The sequence below is a fragment of the Ammospiza nelsoni genome, chromosome 1, assembly GCF_027579445.1.
Source record: "Ammospiza nelsoni isolate bAmmNel1 chromosome 1, bAmmNel1.pri, whole genome shotgun sequence".
Lineage (NCBI taxonomy): Eukaryota > Metazoa > Chordata > Aves > Passeriformes > Passerellidae > Ammospiza > Ammospiza nelsoni.
The window spans coordinates 56,123,155-56,150,974 of NC_080633.1; the positions used below are offsets into that span (position 1 = coordinate 56,123,155).

Here is a 27,820-nt window from a genome sequence, read left to right on the forward strand (position 1 = left end):
CCCCTGGGGTCATTGTTTCCAGGTGAAGGGAATGCCTGCCAAGTGAAAGCAAACTGTGGCCTGCACTCTGCTGCTAAAGGAGTGGAGAAAAATGCATTAGCAATGTCAATGGTGGCACCACTTTTTTGCCTTGGATCCCAATTCATACTGAAGTTCTGGCATGTCTGACACAACAATACTCAGTGGGGATGTGACTTCATTCAGGCCATGACTAGTTGCTGACTGCTCCGTGGATCTCCAGTAATGGATTATCTTACTGATCGGAATCACAGTCTCAGTCAGTGTGGTATTGTCAATGGTGCACTGTTTGGCAGCAGTTGGTACCTGCTCTACTTCAACCCTCAGGTGTCCTACTGAAGAAGGGTCCTTTAAAAGACTAGGTAAGGTGTTTAATTGTTTACTGTCTTCTGTCTCCACAGCAGCTATCCCAAAAGCCCAACAAAGTCCTTTTGGGTCTTTGAAATAACCACTCCTAAGGTAATCTATGCCAAGAATACATTGAGCCTCTGGACCAGTCAAAATATGTTGTTTTTTCCATTCGTACAGTACATTGATTACATGATCCTTTGGGGTAAAATGGCACAGGAAGTTTTTGAGAAAGGGGAAAAAATAATCCACATTGTCCTCAAAGTCAGTTTTGCCATCAAACAAATGCTGTTAACTATGCAACTGATTGTACTTATGGGTTGGGAGGAGGAGGTGGTTATAGGGGGTGAAGATCAAAGCAAACTGATACCATCAGTGTTGCAGAACTGTGATGGTGAAGCATCCATTATGTGCCACCCATGGGATTAGGTAAGCACAGCTGTCTTGGGCCTGTGCACTGTGGTGGCCTGGGGCTGGAATTTGAGCACAGTTACTGTGAGCAAAAGAGGAATCATCAAAATAGACTTTGTGAGACGTTCATAAAAAGGACAGTAGTGATTTCTTTTAAAATGAGTGCTGACCCATTTCAATCTTCAAAATCTTGAGCTGGTATGCTAAACTTGAGCTGTTCTTCCTCTGGTAATCTGTAGAGACTGAATTGAGAGAAAGAGAAAATAAATTTGTATTGTGTGCTAGATCACAACATTCTGGTATTTTAAACTGTTTAGGAACATCCATATCACCTTCAGAGAAATTTCAACTGGAGCCTAAACTACTGTTGTAATACTACTACTAATGGTGATGATAATAATTATGATAAGAGTAATGAAAATATGAGAGAGAGAGAGAAATAACATCCAAGAGAAACAAGTGATGAACAATACCATTTCTCGCCTCCTGCTGACTGATGCCTAGTCTGTCACCAAGTAATGATCACTGGCTCCAGTTTATATATTGGGGATAACGTTCTATGGTATAGAGTATGTCTTTGGCCAGATGGATCAGCTGTCCTGGATATGCTCCCTCCCAGCTTCTTGTGCACCTGCTCACTGTCAGAGTATGGGAAACTCCAAGGTCTGTGTTTTGGAGTAAGTACTACTTATCAACAACAAAATCATCAAGTGTGTTATCAATATTATTCACATATTAAGCCCAAAACACAGCATTTTACCAGTTAAGAAGAAAATCAACTCTAGTCCAGAAAAACAAAACAAACAGGACAGCAAGTTTGCTTTACAAAATCTCATACAGGAATATTTTGAATTAATAATAGCAGGGAAGTAGTGCAGGTTCTCAAAGGTCTTTATTTCATATATGCATCATATACACTAGGCAATTTTTTTAATGTGGTGAGTTTCCACCATATGACTCAACCTTAAACATGCATATTGTTCAGCTGAATCAAGGTATCTCATTCTGAGGCTTTAAACAGTCTTTTCCCTTCCTTCTAAGAATGCCCTAGAGAAGAAAACAATTTAGGAAGTTTGTGCTTAATTGAAAAAGGAATACTAATACCAATGTGCTCTTCAGAAAACATCTAATATTTCTCTTACCAAAGATTAGCCACCTGGCTTCATTTGCATACCTCCCATTTCTATGTTTGTGCAGAAAATCCTTCATCCTCTTCCCCATCCCTGAAAAGGAATGAAGAGTTACATACAAAAGCATTACTGCCAATAATTTGCAGATAACAAAAGAGACTGGAGTGTGTCTGATGGTGGTTTTTGTGCTTCTCTTTCCTTGCTGCCCTCACTGTGATGCTATCCAAAAGGGAATTTAGAGCTCTAGTCATTGAGATGGTGTTGGCTACCGATATGTCCTGTCACTTCCAGCAAATCAAAGCTATGAAGAATGCTTTGCAGCAACCAGAAGGGTGAGTCATTTCACAACATAGCCCAGTGAGGGGGCTGCATTTCAGCTTGTGCTTTGCCAATGTGCTAAACTTCAAAAGCACCTCTCCAGAGGCCCTCTCTTTCTTTGATATCTACAGCAATTTTCTTTCTGCTGGTGAGTCTTGAATTATTTCACTTATGAAGGGATGGGCACATGCCTACATGCACATCTATATTCTGTGCTGGTGGCCCAAAGCTTTCAAATGTCACCATTGTTGGGACCAGCCTCATTGGGCATTTCCCTGGTGGGTAACATCAAGGACATGAGTCATTAGAGTAACCTCTATAACTGAGTATGACTTAGGTTATAAGACCTGCAGAACATAACTTGCACTTTGCCCTCATGCAGATGGTATCAGCTGCCACCCCCAAAAGGGACCTTCTTCATAAACAGAGAACAGATGAAAACTTGAGATCCACTGAGGGAAGGACTGGAAAATAACAGATGGAGCACTATGGGGAAAGCCTTTTCTTCTCCCAGTATGCCACTGGGAGCTGTAGTATTTTGTCGACAGCTTTTTCCCAAAAATTCCTTCTACATTGCCTTGAGTGATGGGCAGTTATTCACCCTGGACACAGATATACCAGAATTATACCTGTATCAGAATTATACCTGTATCAGAGTGGGGTGTTGCTGGCCATTTGATCCCCTCAAAAGCTACAACTCCTTCAACTATTTTGGATAGCCAAAAAGCAGAATTTAAAAATGAGAGCACCCATACCAAGAAAGCATTATTTAATGGGTTCATGGGCTAGCCTCTTAGGTTATGATAATCAGAAATCACCAGCACTTTTTTTTCTGTGAAATCAGGATTCCCTTCTGTACTCATACTAGTCTTCTATCAGAGAAAAATTTATCAGTTATTGTCTAGATTTGTCAGAGTCCCAGACATCCCCACTGTTCATTAGAGTGGGATGATAGGGACTATTTTCTCTTCTAAGCTGAATAAATACAGCACTGATTAAATGGGGAGCACAGCAGCTCTGCATGACCATAACCTAAGAGGCTAGCCCAAGAACCCAGTAAATAATGCTTTCTTGGTATGGGTGCTCTCATTTTTAAAATCTTTACAAGCAACCCTGTAAATTTTCTGAGCAAAGCTGAGCAATATTTCTTTTTGCATTTCTTAGTATCTCTTTTAAACCAGGAATCAAATATGTTGGAGAAATAAGACAGTCTTTCACAGTTGTTTGATTTTATGATCAAAGAAACCACTTCACAAATATCCTGGCCAAAGATTATAATTACCTTATTTTCCTGTAGGTAAGATATTTGTCATTCTTCCCTGCAAGAGCAGACAATTAATTTTTTTGATCCTTTGGGTTTTCAGAATTGACAAGCCGAAAGCCTTATCACTGTTATTACATACAGCAGATATCAGTCATCCAGCCAAGGCCTGGGATCTCCATCATCGCTGGACCATGTCTCTGCTAGAGGAGTTCTTCAGACAGGTAAAGCTAGGGAAGTTCTTTTCTTTTCTGCAGTTGAGAGGGAGTGTGTAGGACTGGGTAAGGAAGTAAGAAAATGTTAACACGGATATGTTTCTTTTTCTCTGATGTTTTTAAGAACCTCCCAAATAGTATGGAGCTTTGTCCTCTGGCACAATTAGCACTGGCTATTATGCCTCTTAGGCATAGGATAGGAAGCTAGTGTCTGATACATTCCCTATAGATTTAAACATTACCTACATAGAAAAAATTCTAATTTGGGAAGCTAATAAGTCTTTCAAATTAGGAAAAGATGGAATATATGTCACTCAGCTCTAGAACCATAAAACCATGTTTGTGTAGGTGTACTTTAGAGAACTCTACTTTCATTGTTGGAATGGATGTGAAAAAGGCCTACTTTGCCCTTACTTTAAAAGAAGTGAACTGATCAAAATTATAGTTCATTGTGGATCACCTGTTGACTGACCCACAAATCTAGACAAATCATTGAGCTCTGTGTGATGATTATAAGGTTCTCAAGTGATTAATAAAAAGTATTTAAAGAATTAAATAAAAACAATAAGTAAAAGCAAACAGAGCACTTAAGGAGTGTATAGGATACTTTTCTCCAGTGTGAGTTGCTAACCTAAGCAGTGCTAGCACTTAAGTGCTTATTTTCTCTGCAAAGTCCAATAACTTCATGTTCTACAGTAAATCTAAATGCAAAAGGGGAAAATATGACAATTCTTTAAAAGCTCAGACAATTTTAAAAAATGGTATCTGTTTTTAAAGACACTGCAGTAATCCCTGTTTTAACAAGGATATTGCAAAAATTTGCTTTGAAATTATTCCTTTGGTTTGTTTTTCAAACCAAGAGTTGTTTTACTGGGTGGAAGCAGATAGCTCATACCTGCAACTCATTCTGTCTTGCCACACAGGAGGCTCATGCATGTAGGATGAGGTTAACATGAATTTTAGGGAAAATCTGTGCATATTTATGCTTTTCTAGCTCAAAGTTATACTAGATGTGATAAAATACATGACTGCCAAAGACTTATGAGGAAATTAAGATTACCTCACTTTAGGATGTGAGACCACAAAATCTCCAAGTTTTGATTTATTTTGCACATGTAATGAAGACAATCTATTATTTTATATGTTTTAAAGAGTATTTTAATTTCAGCCAACAAATTCTACCCTAATTTAGTAGACAGATTTTTTTTTTTTAGATAACGCTATATATAAAACTCATATTCTAATTCCAAATTCAGATGGAGTAATAATTTCCTCTTCAGGAAAACGATTAAGCTTACCATGAAGCATAGACTTGTGTTCATTGAAGTTATTGAGTACTAGATCAATGAGTACATCCCTTCTTAATATTAGAAGAAAAACTCACATCTCACAAATTGCTGTCCTAGTTCTGGCCATGACAGAGTTACTTTTTGCAGTAGACAGGAAGTAGCATGGCTAGGACCTGGAGGTTATTCTATCTCACTTCATTTTCCAGGGATGAAGGAAGGGCTGTTTTATGAGTTGGGGTGGTGTTCAGTGAGCATTTCCATGTGAATCACTTCCTCTCTCTTGAACTTTCTTATCTCATTGCTGTTTCCAGTAGATTACTGTTATTTCAATTGCTAATCTTTACCTTTGTGCCTCCAATTGTCCTTTCCAGCCCACTGCAGGGGAAGGGGAAGGGAAAGGGGAAGAGAGGAGTAAGTGAGCAGTGAGCAGTCATGGTTTGGAGTTTTTTGGTGGGAGTACTAAATTTAAGGATACCATTCGTAAACCAAAACGGCCTAGTTTGGCACCCACTGTGGGACTCAAAGAATTGAGATAACAGCAGATGTGGTCCCAGAGTGTTGGAAACAAATTTGATCTAGGCATTTGGTTTACTATGTATGGAGTGGTCACAGTGTTGCTTGGTGTGTTCACAAGGTTGTGGTACCTAACCCTGGTAGTGAAGCCATGCCACTGGGAGCCCTGTCCTGGGTGTGGGCATTGACAAAGGGTTTGGGAAGAGAACAGAAACTCTTAGTCTCTGGAGCAGCTCCATCAAGTGTGAAAGAAAGGTATTAATTCTTGCAAGTATGTTCTAGTAGTGTGGTCAAGCAGGGGGAAAGCTGTGGAGAAATGTATCTAGTACCTGAAAGAATTAGCTGCACTGTAGGTACCTATAAGGGTTCAAGAAACAAGCAGTCCCTTGCAAACTCAGATCAGGTCCAGCTTACACAATCCATGTGGCAGAAGTTTGTATGCAGCACACCATTCTTGTAAACAAACTCATTAGCATTGATATCAATGAAGGAAAGATAATAAAGAGGGCTTCAGGTGACTACACTACCGTGGCAATATGAAATAATTTTTTTCCTTCCCAACTGCGGACAGACTTGAAAATTCAAGCATGTTAGAGGGGAAATGCCCTATGCACCTCCAGTATGGGCCACAGTCTCTGGAAAAGGCACACGCCATGAGATAACCTGCAGTTTTACTTGACCCCAGAGTAGACATGAGGAAGTGGGATGGAAAACCCACCCCTACCCTAGCAGCACAAGTGTGTGAATTGAGAGGAAGGACAACCACCACAGAAAATTCTTCAAGCATAAATGCTGCTCCAGTTTCCAGTGGGCTAGTTGTCAGACACAATGGAATGGAATCCATTCTTCTGATCCTCTTGAAAGGACATCCAGTTCACATTTACAAGACACGAACAATGACTATGACTACAACTAGAGGGGCTCTGCCTCCAGCAGGAGGAAAGGGACAACCTGATCAATTGGACTGTATGGATCTGATGGCTTTGTGCATCAGACCTGCAGGAGTATAAAGCTTCAGTTGACACTAGCACACCTGTACCCTGATGCCATCAGGATCTATAGGGACATATCAACAAGAAAGCTAAATTAATAAATGCAAAAGATTTTATTTTCGCAACTGAAAATACGGTCCTCAGAAGCCACAGTCAAAGAGACAGCGTCAAGCCTGGGATCGACACTGGGTGAACCTGGATCTGACTTCTGTCGCATCAGATCTCCCTCTGATCACGAATGCCATCTCCGGCAGGGCTGTTTTATACAGTTTTTTATGCCTGAGGCAGAGGTGCCCCGATTTCTTTTGTTACCCTGCATATGTATGAAGTTTCTAAAATTTTACTGTGCAGAGTTGGACAATTGCTGTTTCCTGGGTAGTGGCGGACACTGATCATGTCAGGGGAAGTCGTATATTCAGATGTATGTTTATCGAAGACTTTGGTTATCTTGATTGATGGTATCTATCAAACACTGATCGTCCTTGGGTGTTCCCTGATGGTTCCGAGGGAAGCCCATCTCCACACCAGCCACGTTCTTTTATTAGTAAACGAGTCATTCTTCTCCTGCTGCCACCAGGAGTTTTGTAACTTCAGTGTGGTAATCTGTCTCCAGGTTGTCCGTGGTCAGAGGCTCGCTGGATGTTAAATTTATTTTACAATTTTTATTTTTATACTTTTTCCCCCTAAGCATGAATTACTTTACATTATATATTACAGAGAGAATCTATTTCTGTGTCTCTGGTGACAGGGGGATCCCAACAGATGAATGTACTGGAAACAAAAGGCAGAAATACCCCATTCTGATTAGCGCAGAGGTCCTGAGTGTCCTTGGCATAAATTCACTCAGGAGAGCCTATTTCAAGGACCCAAGAGGGCATTGTCGGGCTTCTGGAATAGTTTCTGTGGAGACAGAGGAAATTAGACAGCTGAACACCTTGCCTGGTCTCTCAAAGGACCCTTCTGCTGTGGGAATGATGAAGGTTAAAGAACAGTAGGTACCAGTTACTACTACAGCAGTGCATCATCAGCAATACTGCCCCAGCCGGGACTCTGTGACCCGCATCCATGAGATGATTCATGAACTGGAGAGCCAGGGAGTGGTCAGTAAGACTCACTCACCCTTTAACAGTCCCATATGGCCAGTGTGTAAGTCCAGTGGAGACTGACAGTGGACTGTTGTATCCTGAACACCGTCACAACAGCACTGAGAGATGCTGTGTTGGATATGTTGGAATTTAAGGATGATCTGGAGTCCAAGACAGAAAGATGGTGCCATCATGTACACTACTAATGTGTTTTTCTCCATTTCTTTGTCAAGAGAATGCAGGCCACAGTTTGCTTTTGCCTGGAGGGGTGTCCCCTACACCTGAAACTGATGACCCCAGGAGTGGAAGCCCCACTATTTGCCATGGACTGATTCAGACTAAACTTCAAGAGAGTGGGGCTCCAGAACACTTGCAACATGTTGATGACATTATTGTATGGTGCAACACAACAGAGAGAGTTTTTTTGGAAAAAGGAATATAATCCACATCCTCCTGAAGGTCAATTTTGCCATAAAGCAAAGTCAAGGGACCTACCCAGGAACATCAAGTTTTAGGAGTAAAATAGCAAGATAGATATCATCAGATTCCAGTGGATATGGTCAAAAACATAGCAGCTATGTTCTCACCAGCCAGCAAGAAGGAAACACAAGCTTTCCTCAGTACTGTGGGTTTTAGAAGGATGCATATTCCAGATTACAATCAGATTGTAAACCCTCTCTAACAAATTACCCAGAAGAAGAAACATTTTAAGTGGGGTCCTGAACAGCAACAAGATTTGTAACAAATTAAACAGGAGATTCCTTGGGAGCAATAGGCCCAGTTAGGGCAGGACAAAATGTGAAAAGTGTGCTGTACACTGCAGCCAGGGAGCATGATCCTTCCTGAATCTCTGGATGAAGGTACCCTGGGAGACTTGAAGAAAACCCCTGTGATTCTGGAGTCTGGAATACAAAGGATATGAGGCCTGTTACCTCTGAACTGAAAAAGAGCTACTGGCAGTTTATGAAGAAGGAGTTCTAACTGCTTCAGAAGCGATTGTCACTGAAGTACAGCTCTTTGTGGCACCCTGATAGTCTGTTTGAGGCTGGATATTGAAAAGGAAAGTCCTCTTCACATATTCAGATGCATGCTAAGTGGTCTGTTCTGATCACTCAGAAACCCCTAATTGCCCAGGGATATTGGCCTGAAGGCAAAACCACAAATCACGAATTGGCCTCAAGGCAAAAATTTTAGACTATCATCATCATTGGAGGAGGAAAAGATGACATGTGCTGAGGAGCTCCCACCATATATAATCAGCTACCAGAAAATGAAAAGTGATATGCACTCTTTACTGATGGCTGTTTTGTAGGAATATACTGAAAATCAAAAGCCATTGTGTGGAGTTCTATGTGATGAGTTGCAGCAATTAGACAAAGTGGATTTAGGCTGCAGTTGTTAGATGTCCAGCTGGCTTTAGATTTTTCTGAATGAGACAAATGGCCAGCACTCTACCTCTACACTGACTTGTGGATGGTAACAAGTGCTCTGTGGGGGTGGCCCACAGACCAATGGAAAAAGACCGGTTGACTGCGTGGAGTAAACCCATCCAGACTGCTGAAATGTGGCAAGACACTGCTGCCTGGCTTGTAAAACTAAGTCATGTAGATGCAAGTACACCTAAGAATCGGGTTACTGAAGGGCAATGCAACAATGGATGAGTGGATTGAGCTGCCAAGATTAAAGTGTCTCAGGTGTATCTGGATTGGCAGAATAAGGGTGAATTATTTCTGGCTCGGTGGGCCCATGATACCTCAGGTCATCAAGGAAGAGATGTAACAGGGAGGAGATGGGCTTGTAACTGAGGGTGGACTTAACCATGGATCCTGTCTCTCAGGTTATCCACAACTGAGAAATACGCACTGCAGTCAAGGAGGCCAAGTGCATAAACCCTCTGTGGGATGGGGGACAATGGTTGAAATATAAATATGGGGAGGCCAGGGAGATTGTTCACAAAACACTCGCTCAAACCCACCAAGTAGTATGTACTTACAGTAGTGGAAACAACCACTGGAGATGTGCTCACTGCCTGTAATGCCATCCTGGGCCTTGAAAAACAAGTTCTGTGGCAACATGACACCCCAGAAAGAATTGAGTCAGACAACAGGACTAATTTTAAAAATCACCTCAGAGAGACCTGGGCCAGAAATCATGGTATGGAGTGGGTATATCATATTCACTATCATGCACCAGCCTCTGGGAATATTGAATGGTAAAACGGGATGTTAAAAAAGATGTAGAAAGCAATATGTGGTGGGATATTCAAGCATTAGGATCTACATTTTGTGGAGGCATCTGGTTACTCCATACTAGAGGCCCCACTAATTGAGCTCCTCCTGTGCAATTAAAACCTCCACATACCATATAAGGGGGCAAAGTCACTGTGGTGCATATGAGGAATATGTTTGGAAAGAAGTTTGGCTTAGCCCTGCTTCAAGCAAATGTGGGATTGTTTTGCTGAAGGATCTGGGTGCACTTGGTGTGTAATGCAGAGTGATAGGGAAACATTACCTTGAAGGGATTTGATTTCTGGGTGAGAAGAGTCTGTAATGTTGAATTGTATGATACTGGCTGCTGAATGACACTGCCACTGTATGCCATAAGCACCATGAACAGTGGATATGGACTGCTCCAGATACACCAGTTGTGAGCTCCTGATGCATCTTGCACACACCTAACAGAACACCAGCCCTCCTGCCCTTGAAGATGTCTAGGATGGATAGAATCCACAGTCATGGACTAAATCAACTTAACAGATATCTTGGAGGGATGGCCATTGACTACAAAAATTATAATAGTGCTTGTAAACGCATACAGATATATATATTTTCTCTAAAATGATATAAATATATAGTTGGAAAGTGTAAGGTCTTGGCATAATGCAAATGGTATAGAATAAGGAGTGGGTACTGTTCTGGTTCAAACAGGACAGGGTAATTTTTAGAGCAGCCAGAGGAGGCATCGCTAGGACCTGGAGGTTATTCCATACCACTTCACATAATTTTCCTGAGATGGGGGAAAGGCTTTCTTCTGGGTTGGGGTAGTGTGGCAGCAGTCAGGTTGGGCTCCATGCTGAGCATCTGCATGTGAATCACTTGCTGTTCTCTTGTACAATTCTGCTATTCATATTGTTGCGATTATGGTTTGTTTTCTTACCTCATTGCTGTTTCCAAGAGATTGTTCTTAAGTCTGTATCGTTTTTTATGCCTTCAATTCTCCTTTCCAACCTTTCACTCCAGAGGGAGTGCAATGGGTAATAGGTAGTGAGCAAGTAGTGAGTTTTGAGGTTTTTAGTGGGAGCAGTAAATTGGAGAATACTGTCCCTAAACCATGATATTGAGAACTACTACTAGCCAAGGGGACTATGATTGTAAGGACCCTGCTTGACCTAGGATTGGAAATGTATTTCCTTATGGTCACTTATTGCAGACCCTTTCCTTTCCCTTATGCTACGTGTTCTTCAGAGACATAAAGCCTGACTTAACCTATATTAGAAAAGATCCCCAGCTCTGTTTATTTCCCAGTATTTTGAGATGTGACATGGCACAGGTCTTGATACATCAAGTGACCATGCTGTAGGTATGAAAGATTCTAAGTACAAAACCGGTTTTTTTATACTCAACATGTTTGAGCATTTCTTAAAGCAACCCTTAATTAATTAGTTCTACTAATGCATTTTAGCTAGCCATTAGGAAGCTGCTCAAACAGCTTAGAAACCAAGTGTCTTTCTGAGCAGTCACAAAGGCAGGCAGGTGTTCTTTCCAAGATAATTAGCCACTGTGATTTTTAGAAGGTCTAAGGAGTAAGAGAAGAATTATGAGCTGGCATTGAGAGATGTGTCATTGAGAGTGACACAGCTGACACAGTAAAGGAATGTTACTTAGAAATATTTCTGTGTTTAATTTGTGTTCTACCCTGATATTTGTATATCAGGCTCCTAACATAAATCAGAATTGTTCTGCAATAGAGGATACTATTGCTTGTTGTTCCACACAAAATCCTAACAGAAAATATGCATCCCTTTTATGTATGTTATATTAACAAAAATAGGAATTTAGCTCTTATATCCACAGAAGACTTTCTCTGCCTATGTTTCCTGAATATTTTAGCTTCTCTTTGACATTGGTCAGAACACTGGCAAGAAATTCAGCACAATTATAACGACCTGCTAATTTAAGTAAATTGTTTTACAGTATATTTAACAGGCTATTTAAATTTGAATGCTCTGTAGGGAGTACTGCAGCTGTGTCATCCTATACATATCTTCCCAACACAAAGCAATGTTACAGAGTGACTGAATTAAAATAACAGGCCTTTTGGACCATGTGACTTGAAAAACTGGAAAACTGGGAAATATGGGGTTATAACACTTGATCTTCTACTATCTTGTGATTCTAGAAAAGGACTTGCACTTCTGAGGGCTGGTAGGCATGTTTGGATTTATGTAGTTAAAATGTAAATGTAATCTAAAGGTAATGTGAAATGTCATGTTCACAGCATCATAGAATACCAGATTGGAAGGAAGCTTGGATCATCTGGTCCAACCTTTCTTAGCAAAAGTCTAGCTTAGCTAAGAAAAAAAAGCTAAGCTTAGCTTTTCTTTTGCTAAGTCTTTCTTAGCAAAAGTCTAGATGATCCAGCACCTTTTACAGCTGAATCTTCAGAGTGTCCAATGCTAGGGAATCCACCACTCCCCTGGGTGGATCATTTCAGTGGCTGATCTCATTGTGAAAATTTTTTGTCCTATGTCTAATCAGAATCTCTTCAGGAGTAACTTGTATCCATTACCCCGTATCTTTCCATGTGCCTCCTTGTAAAGTGGGGGTCTCCATCTTCTCTGTAGCCACCCTTTAAATACTGGAGCCTGGTGATAAGGTCTCTTTTAAATTTTCTTTTCTCAAGGCTTAACGATGCAGTTCTCTCAGCCCTTTCTTACATGACAGGCTTCACAGATGCTTCATCATCTCTGTAGCCCTTCTCTTGACCCTCTCCAGCCTATCCACTTATTTTTTTTTTTGCACGGGAGGACCAAAACTGAACACTGTATTCCAGCTGTGACCTGGCAGGTGCTGAGTAGAGTGGAATAATGATTTCATTATCTCTGCTGGTGATGCCCTTGTTGATGCAGCCCAAAATTCTGTTGTTTTCTTCACCAGAGCACCACATTTGTATTAGCTTTTAGTCCAACAGGACCCCCAGGTCCTTTTCCACAGAGCTGCTCCTCATTTGGGTTGTTCCCAGCCTGTGTTGTGGTCCTGGATTATTTTTTCCCAGTGGTATCACCTTACATTTGTCCCTGTTGAACTTCATAAGGTTCTTGTAAGCCCACTCTTCCAGCCTATCTAGCTCTAGCAGCAGGATGGCTCTCCCTTTAGAAGTGCTCCATTTCCCACTTGGTTTGTACAATCAGCAAACTTCACCAGGATACACTTGATCCCATCATCCAGATCATTTGTAAAGATATTAAACAGCATTGGGTCCAGTATTGAATACTGCAGTATCCCACTTGTGACAGGTTGCTAGTTTGAAAAGATGCTATTTACCACCACTTTCTGACAGGCTGGGGCCTGTCAGCCAGTTCCCCACCTGCTGCATGGACCACTTGTCTATACTATAATGCATCAGTGCCTTGAGGAGGAGGCTATTGGAAATCATATAAAAAGTCTTGGAGATATCCAGGTAGACAATGTCCACAGCTTGTCCCAACATCAACCAAGCACGTTACTTTCTCATAGAAAACTTAGTGTTTTCTTTGGAAAAAATTACTAATCTGCAGCCAGTCTTATCTAAAAGATGTGCAAAGAACTGCAAGCCCTGAAAAATCAGTCCTGACAGTGATCTTTGCTCATCAAAGATTTGCTCTGAGAACCGAGATCTCTGGAGAACTGCAGTGAGAAGCATTCTTGTGCTCAAGGGGTTTTTAGTTGGTGCATAGAAGTACCAAACAAGCAGGGAAAGGTCTCATGAAAAGTCACTGGAATCAAGATATTAATTCACTAAGTTCTTCTTGGACTATAACTTTTCCATCGAGACTCAAATTCTCCACAATTTATGTTTAAAAACCTCAATCTAAACAAAATCCAAACTTAATTAAAGAAAGTAAAATGAGAGGCTTTTACAGTCATGACATAATATATGAAAAGTGCAATGTGTTTTGTCTTTTTAAAATTTCTTCTCAATTTTTTTCTCCAGGGTGACAAGGAAGCAGAACTAGGGCTGCCCTTCTCTCCTCTATGTGATCGGACATCTACTATGGTTGCTCAGTCTCAAATAGGTATGTCCCTTTTGGTGCATGCAAAGTAGCATCTTAAAAGAAAAACTTCATCTTCTCAATAGTACTAAGATCCTAGTGATATAATTTGGATTTCTGTTAAAGAGAGGAAATAAGGCACAATGGCATTATTTTCCCCAGATCAACAATTCAAAGAAGAGCCATTAAATTTATGGTGATGGTTCCAATACAGTAATCAAATTGCCTCTGATGTGTTTGCAGAAATAACTACAGTACCTGGTTATGACACTTACTCCATGATTTCATGATTTGTGAAGACAGGGCACACATGAGAATATCATGTGAATGAATGTCGTTGGTGTACATGAAAAGGCAATGCCTGCTCCTTTGATGACCTGGACAAAATATTTTATTCCTTTCTCGCTTTCCCTCCCGATGCTTTAAACCAAACATTACTTTTCACTGAATCCAAGCAACTAGCAAATCTTCTTCTGTGCCCGCAATTCAGAAAAAGAGATCTTTTTACAGACTCACTAACAGCACTTTCTCTACCTCTTCTTCAGTTACTGAGTGAAAAAGCAGGGGAAGCATGAGGCAACAAGCCTCACATTTAGTGAAAGAACAAGAGGCGCTAGTAAAACTATTCAGGGGGCTTCGTACAATGAAGGGAACATGGAAAAGGTGGATTTGTGGGTGGATTTTATACCTTTGAAGTAAGTGAAGAAGATAGATGAATATGTTCCAACCTCAGCTGGAGAATAGGTAGCTAAATGGAATGAAAAGGGAAAGATAACATGGACACTAAAATTGAGAGAACTGAAAAAACCAGAAAGATAGAAAACATATTAAAGAAAGCAAACAAAAATTTAAAGCAAGAAATTTCTCTCAAATAATGAAACAAAGATTTCCCTGAATCTAGGAAACTATAAATTCATATCTTTGGCTAAGAGCTATTTCTGTTTAAAATTACCTCATTGTTCCTGGTAAGCAAGCCATTATCTCAGAGACAGCATCTCAGATTTTTCTGGCTTTGGAAATTTAGACAATTCACCTAAGAATCTGAGTCTGAAGAGCCCTATACAAGCCTGGCCTGGTTACCAGGCTTGTAGCATTTACTCCTCTGGAACAATAACCTACCAGAAACTGTGTGTTCTGCCAGTAGCTCAGTGGAGGAAAGCAGCAACAAAACTTGAAGTGCTACAGTCTCAGATGAAACTCATGTTGAAGACTCCTGGACATAGGCTTATTTCTGTGCTGTGGGAGAAGAAAAACTCTCCCTCTCTGATTGCTGTGAGAGAAGTTACAGGTAGATACTTCTCTTACACATCTGTTTTATCAACTTTCAGACATGTTCCTCACTCCTTACAGGGAAGAGGAGTTTTGCCTTCCCCAGGGTCCCTCCACATAGGGTTGTGTATGCTTGGGACCCCGTTCTCCTGGTCCTCTCCTTTCGGGCTCCTTTGCTCAGAAAGACCAGAAGAGGAAAGAATCTTCTGTTCTGATGCCCCTTGTGTGAAGCCACTGAAAAATTATTGTTATATTATACCATCAGAAATACAATTTACCATAGAGGCACTTGTCAGTAGGCAAAGGCAGGCTTATTTAGTCATATATTATTTCATTTGTGCAGTTTAGTAATCCATTGACATTAATAGACTACTCTTTATTTTTGCCTTCTACCATTGTAAAATTATTAATTTCTCAGTCTGCTGCACTTTTTGACAGTGTCTTTCTTTATGTCCCTTTTGTTAAATTGCAACCACCTATTTTCTGGCTATCTGCTGAGATAAGACTTTCAAAGTTGTAGGGTAGATTCTCAGACAAATAATCTCCTTTCATTTATTTATTTACCCAATTAATAGTCTTAAAAAAATGTTTCCTGGAATAGTAATTACATTTCTTTGCAGGAGTAAGTTCTTACTGAATTCCAAATTGTGCTATTATATGGTTGGACTTTACGATCTTAAAGGTTCTTTCCAACCTTAGTGATTCTATGACTGTCATCTGCACTAAGGACTAAGCCATCAATTCTCACAAATTAAAAACTTTCGTTCTTAGTGAAATACAATTGTGCTTTTGGTTCTATCAAGGACACAGCCTAGAAATTGTGTTCTAGTGGCTCAATTTGTTTGTAGTTGCTGGTTTGCTGCTGTAAGGTCACTGTAGATGCAACAACAGTAGGCACACATTTTCACTAATTAAAGAGTCTCACACAAATGGCAGGTTATAGCAGTACAGTTGATAAAATTAAGCAATCCAACAGAAAAAAAACTCCTCAAAGGAAAGAACGTGTTTCTCCTGTTGTGTCAGGTTATGAAAAAAATTGTTCAGTTTAAGCTGATAAATAAAAACCCAATGAATATAAATTATTGAACTTTATTTTGAAAACCTATTAATGTTAACAATGATCACCAATTTATCATCCCTTTTCTTATTCAATAGAATGAGTATGGCAAATGTTTCTGTACCATTGTGAAGTACAAAAACTGGGAGAGTTATGTTTGGAAGTCAAGATGCTTGTTCAAAGTGGGGGAGAGAAAAAAAAATGCAAAGTAAACCGGACCAAGACTTTAATATTTTCCAACAAGCATATCAGGAGCTAAAACCTCTCTGGCTCAAACTCTAGGAAACTAGTGTAATTGAAGATCAGCCTTTATTGTCACCGTCCTCTTTTCGCAGCTGATATATGCAAGAGTATATTTTTTTGTCCTTTTACTATCAAGAAATAAAAATGTACTTTCAGAAAACAGTGGATGAAGGCTAATGAGTGCATGCTGCTGATTTTTTGCTTTATGGTGAACTTTAGAGAAACTGTCCTCTATCCATTTTTTTCAATGTTGATGTTCACAGGTATAGCAAGTGAACACTAGGCATATGCCTGGAATTCACTCTTAACGTGCAGTATTAACTGGTGAAATCTTCTTAGTCTCTAGCATACAGAAGTGTTTATCATGTTCATTCTGTTGAAGGAGAAAAATGTTAAACTGGTCATTACCACTAATAGGTTTTAAAACTCAGGCTGATTTGATATTCAGGGTTTTAAATAGCAAACTAAATTACTGTGTTTAAATCTCAGTGTCTTCAGGTAAAGAGGAAGAGGAAACAAGGGGAGCAAGGCATGTGCGAATATGGCAAAAGTTATATAATGCTTAATAAAGTCCTAATTTCTTTTTCTACAATAGCAGATTATGATTCCAACTTTGTTATAATCCCTATTTTAAAGTAACATAGTTGAATAACTTATTAATGTTACAGGTAATAGAGGAAAAATATGCCACTTACCAAAGAAAAGTTATCCTATGTATTTGAGTTTGTTTACCTGTGGTCCCTTTTGGGACCTCTGCTCACCTTTTTTGATGAGATGCAAGACCTCTCACAGGGAAAACTTGATTCTTAAACACAACTGTTTAATGTGTTTATGTGTAACTGTTCAGTATCTCAGGAAACAGATCCCACCATCCTGCTGCTGGAGTTAGTGATGCATTAATCTGTCTGGTATCAGAGATTTGCATGTCTCAGGGTTTTTAGTGGTGGAGGAGCAAATGGCAGTGGTATTACTTGCTGAGCAGAATGACAAGGTACTATGACTTGGGTTTCTTTGGTCATTAAGAGGTAAATAAGTTTTTGAGTGAAGGAGAATGGAAGAGACATATAGACAGCCAGACACACAAATGCCACAGATGCGTAAATCAAGTTCTCATTATCCTTATGATTCCTGTGGCACATTTAACACTGTTCTAAGTTGGTTGCTTAAAAAAATTACATTAATTTTGCAGGGACTATCAGCATTGTGGTCTAGCATAAAATTTTCTGTTCAAGTTTTATACTGCATGCATTTCTGATTAACTACCTGGGAATTCTTTTTTTCTAAATTTTACTAGATAAGACTGATACAGTGTTATGCAGGCATGTGATTCACATGTACAGATAAGACTGCATGTGTCCCCAGATTTACAGCCTATAACGTAAAAGTAACATTTTTTATTTGATTGTCATGAAAATACACCTTATAATCCATCCTTTTCAAAACTCAGCAAAAAGATGGGGAGGGAAATGGAACTAGCAGGATACTTAACTTCTTTGCACTCAAGATGTGGATTGAAGCATGAATTCAGGTGCCTGAACCATATGATCACTTCTTTTGTTGTTCATGTTATCATCAAGAATCACCAGTAGCATATAAATATATCATTACTTGCCCAGAAAAATTAAAATATTGTTAATGAAAAATTAATTGTTAAAAATTTAAAAATACCTAAAATTTGTAATAGTGGGGGTTTGTAACAGTAGTAATTGTAACCTGAATTTCAACGTGCCTTAGGAGGGATCAAGGACTTTGTTGTTTTCTTGGCTACCTGCAGCACTAAGTAATTTCATAAATGAAGTACTAAAAGAATTAGGGAAATATGTAAGCTACTCACTTCCACATTTTATTCATGTATCTTGGGTTGGAAATGGAAGATGTGGTTTGGGGTGTATATTCTATTGCCATCTGTTAGAGGTGGAGCAGTTATCTTCTGTTAATTTGGCCACCTGTTAAAACCAGGTGGGACAGTTTTCCTTATCTCTTCCACAACCAATCCTCCCTCCAGAAAATATCTTCTGTTAATAGACCATTGAGTCTCACTGCATGACTGATAAAATTACATCATCCCATTGTGAAATGCTCCACCCAGGGGGAGGAGCCAGGCATTCCTACCTGAATATAATCTGAGATTTGAAACACCAGAGTCAGCCTTTCCACTGGATTCCCAGAGGAAGACCAAGCCCATCTTCACCACCACTGGATCTTCAGAAGAAAACTACACCTTTCTACAGGATCACTGCTTTCAAAAGAACCATATCTATCACTTCAGGATGACTGCAGCTACCATTTAATCAGACTACTACCACCACCCTGACTGACAGTGAGTCAGGTCATATTCTGACTCTGTCAGTGTTGTTTTGTATTACTGCATTTTTACTTCACTTTTATTTTTTGCCTAATAAAGAACTGTTATTCCTACTCCCATATCTTTGCCTAAGAGCCCCCAGTTTCAAAATTGCAATAATTCAGAGAGAGGGAGTTTACATTCTTTATTTCAAGCGAGCCTCCTGCTTTCATTAGCTGACACCTGGCCTTTCAAACCAAGACATCATACAATTTAGATTTTCCTTCATCTCATAACCTTATGTCCACAGAGCTCATCAGTCTGCATTTCCCAATGTTCACATCAGGTCCATATTCATTTCTGTCAAACTATATACTGAAGTAGAAATTTTTTTTGTCTCTATTTTCTCTCTCTTTTTTTTTTAATATTAAAAAATGTGGGAAAAGCATCTAGATCTCTTTATTGTCAGCAAGAAAAAACCAGCCAAGCACTGAGGAGAGGGAATTCACAGCAACATATTGATGCTGTAAATAAGGGAGGTTCAAGGTTATTGGTATTATTGCTGTTTCTTCTTTGAGAGAGTTCTTCTTTGAAGGTGAATTTTAAGTTTTATTGAAATATACTAGGAATTTGACTTCAATATCACACTACTCCTCTTATAAAATAAGTCTTGATGAGTTTATGTTCTGATTTGCCAGAATTTCTTTCCAATGTTTAAAAAGATTCCTTTCATTGCATGCTATATTGAGAGTCTTGGGTCAGGGATTAATGTATAATTCAGTTTTCCCTTTCTAGTATTGGCCCGTACTTCTTTCAAAGTTTAATTTTTTTACTGTCATTTACAGTGTGGTCATCTGTATTCACTGAAGCAGAGATTCCACATTAATCTTCCTCTTGCCTGCTTGACTCTGCTTGTGTTTCTGCTCAGGTTTCATTGATTTCATTGTGGAACCCACCTTTACTGTGCTGACCGACATGACAGAGAAAATTGTGACTCCGCTAATTGATGAATCTTCCCTCTCTGGCCTGTCTGGATTTAGGCGTTCCAGGTGAATAACCTCGCACTCTGTCCCTTCACTCTATGAGTTGCCATTGCAATCAACTGCCCTGATTTCCCCCCTCTTCAGTGTATGTCTTTCTTGTGGCTTAAGGACCCATTGTCAACACTGCAGCTCACCTCGTGAGGTAACTTTATGCAGGGATAGTGCAGCCTGGAGGAGGTCCAAGAGGGAGGAGGGTGGCATCAGCCTGAGTCATACCTTCTAAGGCAAGAAGCACAAATGGTTGTAGCCATGCACTCAGATACACTCTCAGTGCTCTCTCAGTCACTGTCAGAGAGAATGTAATGAGAGTAATTGGGAGGAACTTGTTTCTCCACGCCTAGGAATATGAATGGGATTGAAACAGAAATGATAGCTGGAAAGAATAAGCACACTTTTGTGACAGTATTTAGGGTTATGCAAATGTGCAAAGAATCACCACAATTCACCTGGAGTTTAGGTGTAGGAAGTCTTGGACCATTCAACCTGTACTGCTGTTTTAGAGATACTACTCTTTTAGTAGTTTAATTGACAAGGCATATCTTGGAATTCAAATGCCACGTGGCTAGTGATCCCTAGAGTAGGGCTATCAATTCAGGATTTGCTCTCCCAGCTGACTTTGCTCTTGGGCAAACAAAGACCAAACACTAATATCTTTCTATGTCAGTAATCTTGCTGTCTTTGTTAAAATGTTCACAATAAAGCATCAAAAGTCAACTGTAGAATCTGTAACAGAAATGAATGCCTAAGCCTCAGGTGAGGTCCCCAAGCCCTTAAATGAGATTTACCTGTGCCTAATACCTGCCATTGGTGAAATTAGGAGATTCCTTCTGGGACATATTTGATTTCTAGAATTGGCTAACTCTCCAGTAATATTTAGGGAGTGGAGATACACAAAAAAAGTAGTTACAGCACTTAGTGAGAATGAATGCCAAAAAATAAGACGGGGAAAAGCAGCCCTTTATTTCTAATACTGGCTCAGGTTGTACTCTGTACTTTAACATTGGTTGTCCTGGGGTGGGAGAGATAGGAAGGATAAGGGATTCAAGCTTAGTTTTTCCAGTGTAGCTCTGTTATCTGACTTTCAACCATTATTTTTTCTTAGCTGTATTTGAGTGTATGGGATGCTAATTTCTTCTGTGTTTTGTGATATTGTGTCCTAGTTTGAATAGCATTAGTCACTCTGAAGTAAAAAGATCAAGTGTCAAGAGCACTGGGTCCGAAGGAAGTGCCTCACTCAACTGCTCCATACTCACTGAGGACTTCAAATGTTTTAAAGCCACCTGGACTGAGGTGGTGCAGCAGAACAGGGAGAAATGGAAAGCACAAGCCACCAAAGGTATCAGCCAGGGTTCTTAGTGAAAGAATAAAATTCTGTTGACCTCTTCTTTCTCAAACTCATCTTCAGTCCAACCATTCTCAAACTGTTAGTTGGAAAGAATCCACCTATTGAGTTCAATGACCCACTCTGAATCCAGAAAGATAGGAACATTGGGATTCATCTGTGCCTTATATTCTTCTTATGCTGTGTAAATGTACATACAAAGAGAATGTGAACAATGGGAAGAGAAAAAAATTTAAAGGGAATTCCCCTAAAGTCACAGATCAGACTCAGTGGGTGCAAAAATAGTTGGAATGGTATTTGTAAATCTAGATTTATCTATATTTATAGATAAATATAGATATAGATAAATTTAAAAGATATATATATAAAAATATATAATTCTATTTATTTATTTATTTATTTATTTATTGTTCAGGTTGCAAAGGGGTGGTACTTTTAGAGATGGATGGTAGTTGGGGGATAGTTCAGAGGAGAAGGACAGAATATTCTCTATTCACAGCTGGTTTCGTATTTCTGGTGATAATTTGGTAAATTAATTAGGCAGCAAGCTGAAACAGTGTGTGGTGTCATCGGTCTGGGAAGGACTGCTAATATTTCAGAAGACTACGAGGGCTGTGTTGGTTGAAGGTTGACTAGGGTTCAATACTGTCATGAAACTGAAAAAACATCCTGACCAACATCCTACCATCACTGAAAAAAACCAAACAACAAATCAAAGCAACACTCCCCACATACACACACTAAAAATCCCCCCAAAAGACTTTGCTTCTAGGACCCCTTTGGCATTCTTCTCACCTTTTCAGCAGTGAGAAGGCCCTCAGTGTTATCCTGTTTCCAGTTTTGGCCACTGCAGTTGAAAAAACATATGAACCAGTTGTAGACAAAGCAGAGTACAGCAATGATAATTATGATAACTTGTTTATTGCTAAGAAGGTGTATATCTGAAAGCAGTTTTTTGAAGACTACTGCAGCTGCAAAATAAGGAAATTATTTTTTATTCAAATATCCTGGACCATTAAGAGGAGAAACAAGTGGCAGGTTATTATAGACATTATTATAATGTCTAATAAGTTAGACATTACCAAATCTCTATTATTTGAGATCTTTCAGAAATACTGAGAGCCATCTTTTGAGAATTATTTAGGTATAAATTTCCCTCAGCTCAAGGGTATGAATGATTGTGCAAGGTATCTTAGTGCCCCTAGGTGATTTAGACCAGATTTGGAGCAAAAAAAAAGAAGGAATAGGTCACTGTTTTTTCTTTTCTCCATGAAACTGTGATACAATTTATTCTCTGATCTGAATGGTTGTTGCTCAATCCCTTATTTAATGGAGTTGTTCTATTTCATATAAATGGAAGGAGTTTGATTTTAATGTAATATGTGACTGTGATTTAGGGATTTGGCACAGTTCTCCAAAGTGTCAGAGCAGATTTTTTTCTCTCCAATTGAAAGACCTGTCTTAAGATTCAGGAAATCATGTATTATTCAAAACAAGTTTTCCTTTGTGATTAAAACTTGCCATTTAGGAAAAACTCTTCATGGGCTTTCCATGAAGATGAAAACAATAGCATAATTTAAAATCTATTTCCCAGGGAATTTTTTTTTGGTGGTTTAGTTTTGGTACTTTTGTTTGTTTGTTTGTTTGTTTGTTTCCCTGGTGTGTGTTTTGGGGTACTTTTTTGCTCGTTTTTGGTTTTTTGTGGGTTTTTTGTTTGGTTGGTTTTGGGTTTTTTTTTGTTTTATTTAATATCTAGCAGTTCCCTATGGACCAAATTAAAGCTAACCAAAAAAGCAAAGCATGAAACATGTTCAGTGTCTTGCGATATAAAAGTGATGAGTGAATGAAGTTACAATACAGGTAACTAGTTTTAAGAATTTAATTTCACCATGTACCATATATATTTTCTTGACTAAGCATAAACAGTATAAAGATGCTATGTGCAAGACAGACTTGTGAGGGACTTTTACATAATTTCTGTGTTTCTAGGTACATTTAGCAGTACAAGCATGCATATTTTTTATATCCTGAAAGAGTTATACAAGAGTTATACAACTCTTGTATATCTATACAAGAGTTATAGCCCAGAATATCTTTGTATGGGCTAAGGACTAATTAACTGGTTTTGCACTCCACTTGCCCTCAGTATCTTTGCTCAGCTGCTATTTTCTATTGACTTGCAGCAAGTTTTCTGCATCACCCTCCTTGCCTGTCTTGCAGCAAGGCCTACCACACAGCAGGGGCTTAAATTGCTGACCCTTGACAAACTGGTGTCTTGCAGTCAAGATGCCTTGCCAATAAAAAAAATTATTATTAAGAGAATACAGAAATATTTACTGTTTGTTGACAGCAAATAGTAATTTGGGGTCAGAAAGGAAGGAACCTATTAGGGCTATTTTTGTAGCTAATAGTATAATAAATTATTTGTAAAATACGGTATTCCGTTTGGTAATGGCATTGTCCCTAGAAGCCTCAGTGAGCTGTTTTTAACCTATGATATTTATAAAAATTTCTCATACTGTTTGATAAAATTGAGATCATTACTGATTGGGTTTTTTTGCCTAAATGGTCATCATGAAAGAGCATCAAACAAAAGAACTGACAAAACAAACACTCTAGTGTACAAAGCACCATTTAGATAAAGTATTTTCTGACACTACTTTTGACAAGAGACACTTACCCAATGGTGTTGTAGCAGGTCCAATTCTCCTGAGACAAAGTTCTGTCCTGTAGTTCAGGTGCAGAATAAAGCTTTTTTTTCAGATCTCCAAATGAGAGGAATGCTTCTGTATGCCATGAGACCCTGAGATTAGCTCAGTTGTTTAGAGCAGAGCTTGACCTCTGAATGGCTCATTCACTTAAGAGTTGCATTCTATGGATCCCTTCGAACTCATAATATTCTGTGAAATCTGTGAGACATCCCTACAGCCTTCAGTAGCTAGTATCTCTTTTTGCCATTCAAGAATTTTGGGTTCACCTTTTCAAGGTGAACTTTAAATGGGAAGAAAAAGACATACACATAAAATAAATTTAGGACAACCAGGGTTGTCTCTGAAAACCAGTTGTTTTTAGAATATTTTGTTAAATGTCCTCTTATGTTCTTTTTCCATTGTCAGATCAGTTCCTGTATTTATCTAAGTAAATTTATTTGCATGTGAAAAGCTGAAGTAGATTTAGATACGTGAGTTGTGCTTGTCAAATTGACTGATAGCTGTGACTTCTTTCCTTGCTTGGCTGCTCTCTTTGCTGAAGATGCAGAAGAAAAGGCTAAGAGAGAAGCAGAGGAAAATGCTTATCAGGGAACACATGAAAAGGAAAGAGATGAACATGATGGGAAGCCAGGTGAAGATGTCACAGAAGCAAAGACAGAAGAGAGTAAAGAACCAAATCCTGGGGAAAGCAAAAGGACAGATTCCAGTAAGAATCCTGTAAATGGCACTTGGCAAAGTGGCATGAGCAAGCACGAAGCCTATCAAGGGAAAAATGCAGCTAGGACAGATAAGAAAATGGATCTTCATCATACTGTGGGAGAAGAGAAACAGCATGTCCAGAATGGTGAGTTCTCTTCTTCTATTTCTCTACTTCAAAACTTAAATCCAGCCCTAAAACCAGTAACTCACTTTAGTGATAGGGGAACCTGATGCCCTGAAAAAGCACTCCTGGGCCCAGAGTCTCTTCCTGAACATAGGCATAGTCACCTACATATGGGAATCAGAAACTAAATTAAATTCCAAGTAGTGTTCTTCTGTAGATGGGGTTCACCATCCTTGCTTGGAAAAAGGAAAAATTAGTTTTTTCATGGAACTGAAGTATCCTCTTATTATACAGAGCATGAAAAGCTGAAACAAATAACCTGCTTTAATTAACATTGTCATTGCTTGAGTAACTAATAGGAGAAGCCAAAGTTGGCTTCTAAACTCATTTTAAAGCAAATTAAATGCATCTTTGATTTGAACCTCAGAACAAAATATGTTTTGGAACAGAGAATTTTTCTCCACTCTTTTTTTAGGATTTATTTTATCTATCCTTCCTTTGTTCAGTTTATTTTTTATAAGGACAACCACTAGCCTTTATTTTTTGAGGGTTGTTTTCACAGAAATTTTATTCCAGTTTTTTTAACTTGCTGTGGAACTGAGTTAAAATAAGAATCCCATTCTGGACCCAAAAAAAGGTGGAAAAAAAGTTTGAAAATTCCATTAAACATAAAAAAAACTTATTAAACCCAACAGAAGAGATCCCTTGTCTCTCGGCCATTACACTGTCCTTTCCTGCACAGCTCCTGCTCCCTGGAGCCAAAATCAAAAAATAGCATTACAGCCACATGTGTCTTGTCACAAACTTGGCTAGTATCATGCAGTCCAAGAGCAGCAGTAAAACCACTCAGAAGCCTCTTTTTAGAAAAAGACTGAATGGGCATTTAGGCTTTGAAAGTCCAGGCTCAAGCAGTGAGTTTAGATGGCAGGAGATGCAGAAATTCTGTTTAAAACATTCCTGATATTATTCTTAGGGTTGCTGATCCAGTAATTCCTTTTTAATTAGGGTTTTTTTTGGAATGGAACTGTTGTGGGATCAAAGCTGTCATTCTCTCTAATGTGTGGGATGTTTCTTCAGACAGTGTTACATGTGTGAACATGAATGGGCCCCTTGGGAAGACAAAAAGGTCAGGGACATATGAAATGCGAGTTAGACTACACCAGACTTTACTTCTGCAATCTTTCGTTTTGCCTGCTTCTAGCAATGTGGGAACTAAGTGTGCTCTAGTGATTTTGCTAGTACTTTTTTCGACAGTCTGTCCCTGCTGCAGGTGTCAAAAGTGCTCTGAAAGGAATTATAATGATTTCTGAAAATTAGTGTCTTCCTCAGGAAAAGAAATCCTTCTCCTTTATTTATGGGATAAGGCCTTTATGAGGAGCAATCACTGCAGAGTCTCTGGGGACTGATGAAATCTTAACATTCATATGTCTAGATTTACCACAGCTTCCTTTATGCCTACATGTTAATATCTCATCTAATATATTTGTCTGATTATTTGTCTGCCTCTTTAATCTCTTTCAAAAAGATCATTATGATCATTATTCTGCTCTGCTGCTGGCAGGGTAGATATTACATTACTTAAAAGTCCCCTTTTCATAATATTCACTGAAAGTTCAGAAATTGTGTTATGCAGTGAGTTTAAAGGCTCTCTGTCATACACTGCCTTGTGCTTTCTCTGAGAGATCAAACTCTGAAACAGTGCATGTGTAGATGTTCCTGCATTTTTTCCTGCACACACTTAGGGTCAAGCAACTTTTTAATGCAATGGTTAAAAAAGGTTTGTTAGCTTATCATTACCATCAGCTGTATGATGGTGGAAGAAATGCAAGAATACTTTTGTGCATATTAGTTTCAGTTGAATACTATGCCATTATTTTTTAAGACCACCTTAATCAAACAGACACCTAAACTTGGTTGGATCTGCTCATACCCTCTTTGTATGAAGACCCCAGGTCAGTGGCAGTCTAAGCAGCTGAGGAGGGTGCTGCTTGTCCTGTATCATCTTACATTCATTTTTTTTTCATCCACACAGTGAGCTTAGGAAGATAAACATGAAAAATTTTGAATAAAAACTGAACAGAACATGCTTTAGTTCCATCTTGTTAAATATTTTAGGGTTTGAAAATCATTCCTCTTTTATACTATGATGAAACGTAATTGGAGAGAGAGATTGATCCACTACGATCCAAGAATAATGAATATGCTAATGGTTAAGGCACATTGTGGAAGAGGGAGACCTCATTTCTCTACAATTTTTCTTTTTTTTGAGCTGTTCCAAAAATAAATATCCACTGCCCAGGAGTATTTGGAAGGCAGATAATATCCTCTTTAACACTTAATACCTTTAATCTTGATCTAAAGACTAGGAAGTCGTTATAGTACCAAAAATAGTAATACAAATGGAATAAACATCACTGTAATACAGCTTCACATGAAAAAATTCTGAAGTGAGACTTTTACAGCTTTTTGTGTTGAGGTGTGCATCACAAAAGGAAAAAGACCATTCTTGCTGTTTGGATACTGCAGCTAAAATATCTCTGTTCTCCTACAGCTTTCCATTTAAGTTTTTATTTGATCTAGCATTCAACATTCTCATTCAGTGAAGGGGTGGTCTGGTAAGATCTGATGTGCTTTGCTGTATGGCTAATAGAGGACCAAAAAAAGAGTCACTCTTGGTTGACATTCCTAGCTTCATAAATTGCACCCCATCTTAAGCTGCTATTTTCATTCTGCATGAACCATTGCTGTGCCAAAGGCCTTGATTTTTTGTTTGCTACATAGACTCTAAAGGCAATGATCAATGCTAGGATGATTGTTTCCTGATACCAACACAAATGAATCGATAGATAAAAGGAATCTGGTAAGAGAAAATAAGGCAAAATTACATAGGCACCTTAAGGGTATCTAAGATGGTTCTTTAAAACAGACACTTATGATGAAGCCTTGCAGGTTCTCATTTCTTTGGAAAGCGTGAATGTTTCAGACACTGAAATGAAGCTTATGATCAAGTTTTTAATGGCCAAAATGCAGTCAGAGACATTGTGAGTTTGCATATAACTTTAAAAGGTTTTGATAATTAGAAGAAATTTATAAGTGGATTTTAAATCTTGCTTATTTGTAGGAGTTAGATACATGTTTTCGGTGCTTTGTTCAATGGAAATGAGTTAATTAAGTTCTTTTTGAGCTCAGACCTTTCCTCCTAAGGAACAACATCTCCT

General features: G+C 38.9%; 1 protein-coding gene across 1 annotated transcript in view; it reads left to right on the forward strand.

Moving 5' to 3' along the window:
• The window catches only part of LOC132074501 (dual specificity calcium/calmodulin-dependent 3',5'-cyclic nucleotide phosphodiesterase 1C-like), a 55,226-nt gene that overhangs the window by 24,259 nt on the left and 3,147 nt on the right, over positions 1–27,820 (forward strand). The window contains exons 7-12 of the mRNA XM_059474359.1: positions 2,138–2,239; positions 3,590–3,710; positions 13,773–13,854; positions 19,612–19,732; positions 20,887–21,062; positions 24,327–24,623. Of these exons, the coding sequence (XP_059330342.1) occupies positions 2,138–2,239; positions 3,590–3,710; positions 13,773–13,854; positions 19,612–19,732; positions 20,887–21,062; positions 24,327–24,623 (899 nt within the window). The remainder of the gene's footprint in view (positions 1–2,137; positions 2,240–3,589; positions 3,711–13,772; positions 13,855–19,611; positions 19,733–20,886; positions 21,063–24,326; positions 24,624–27,820) is intronic.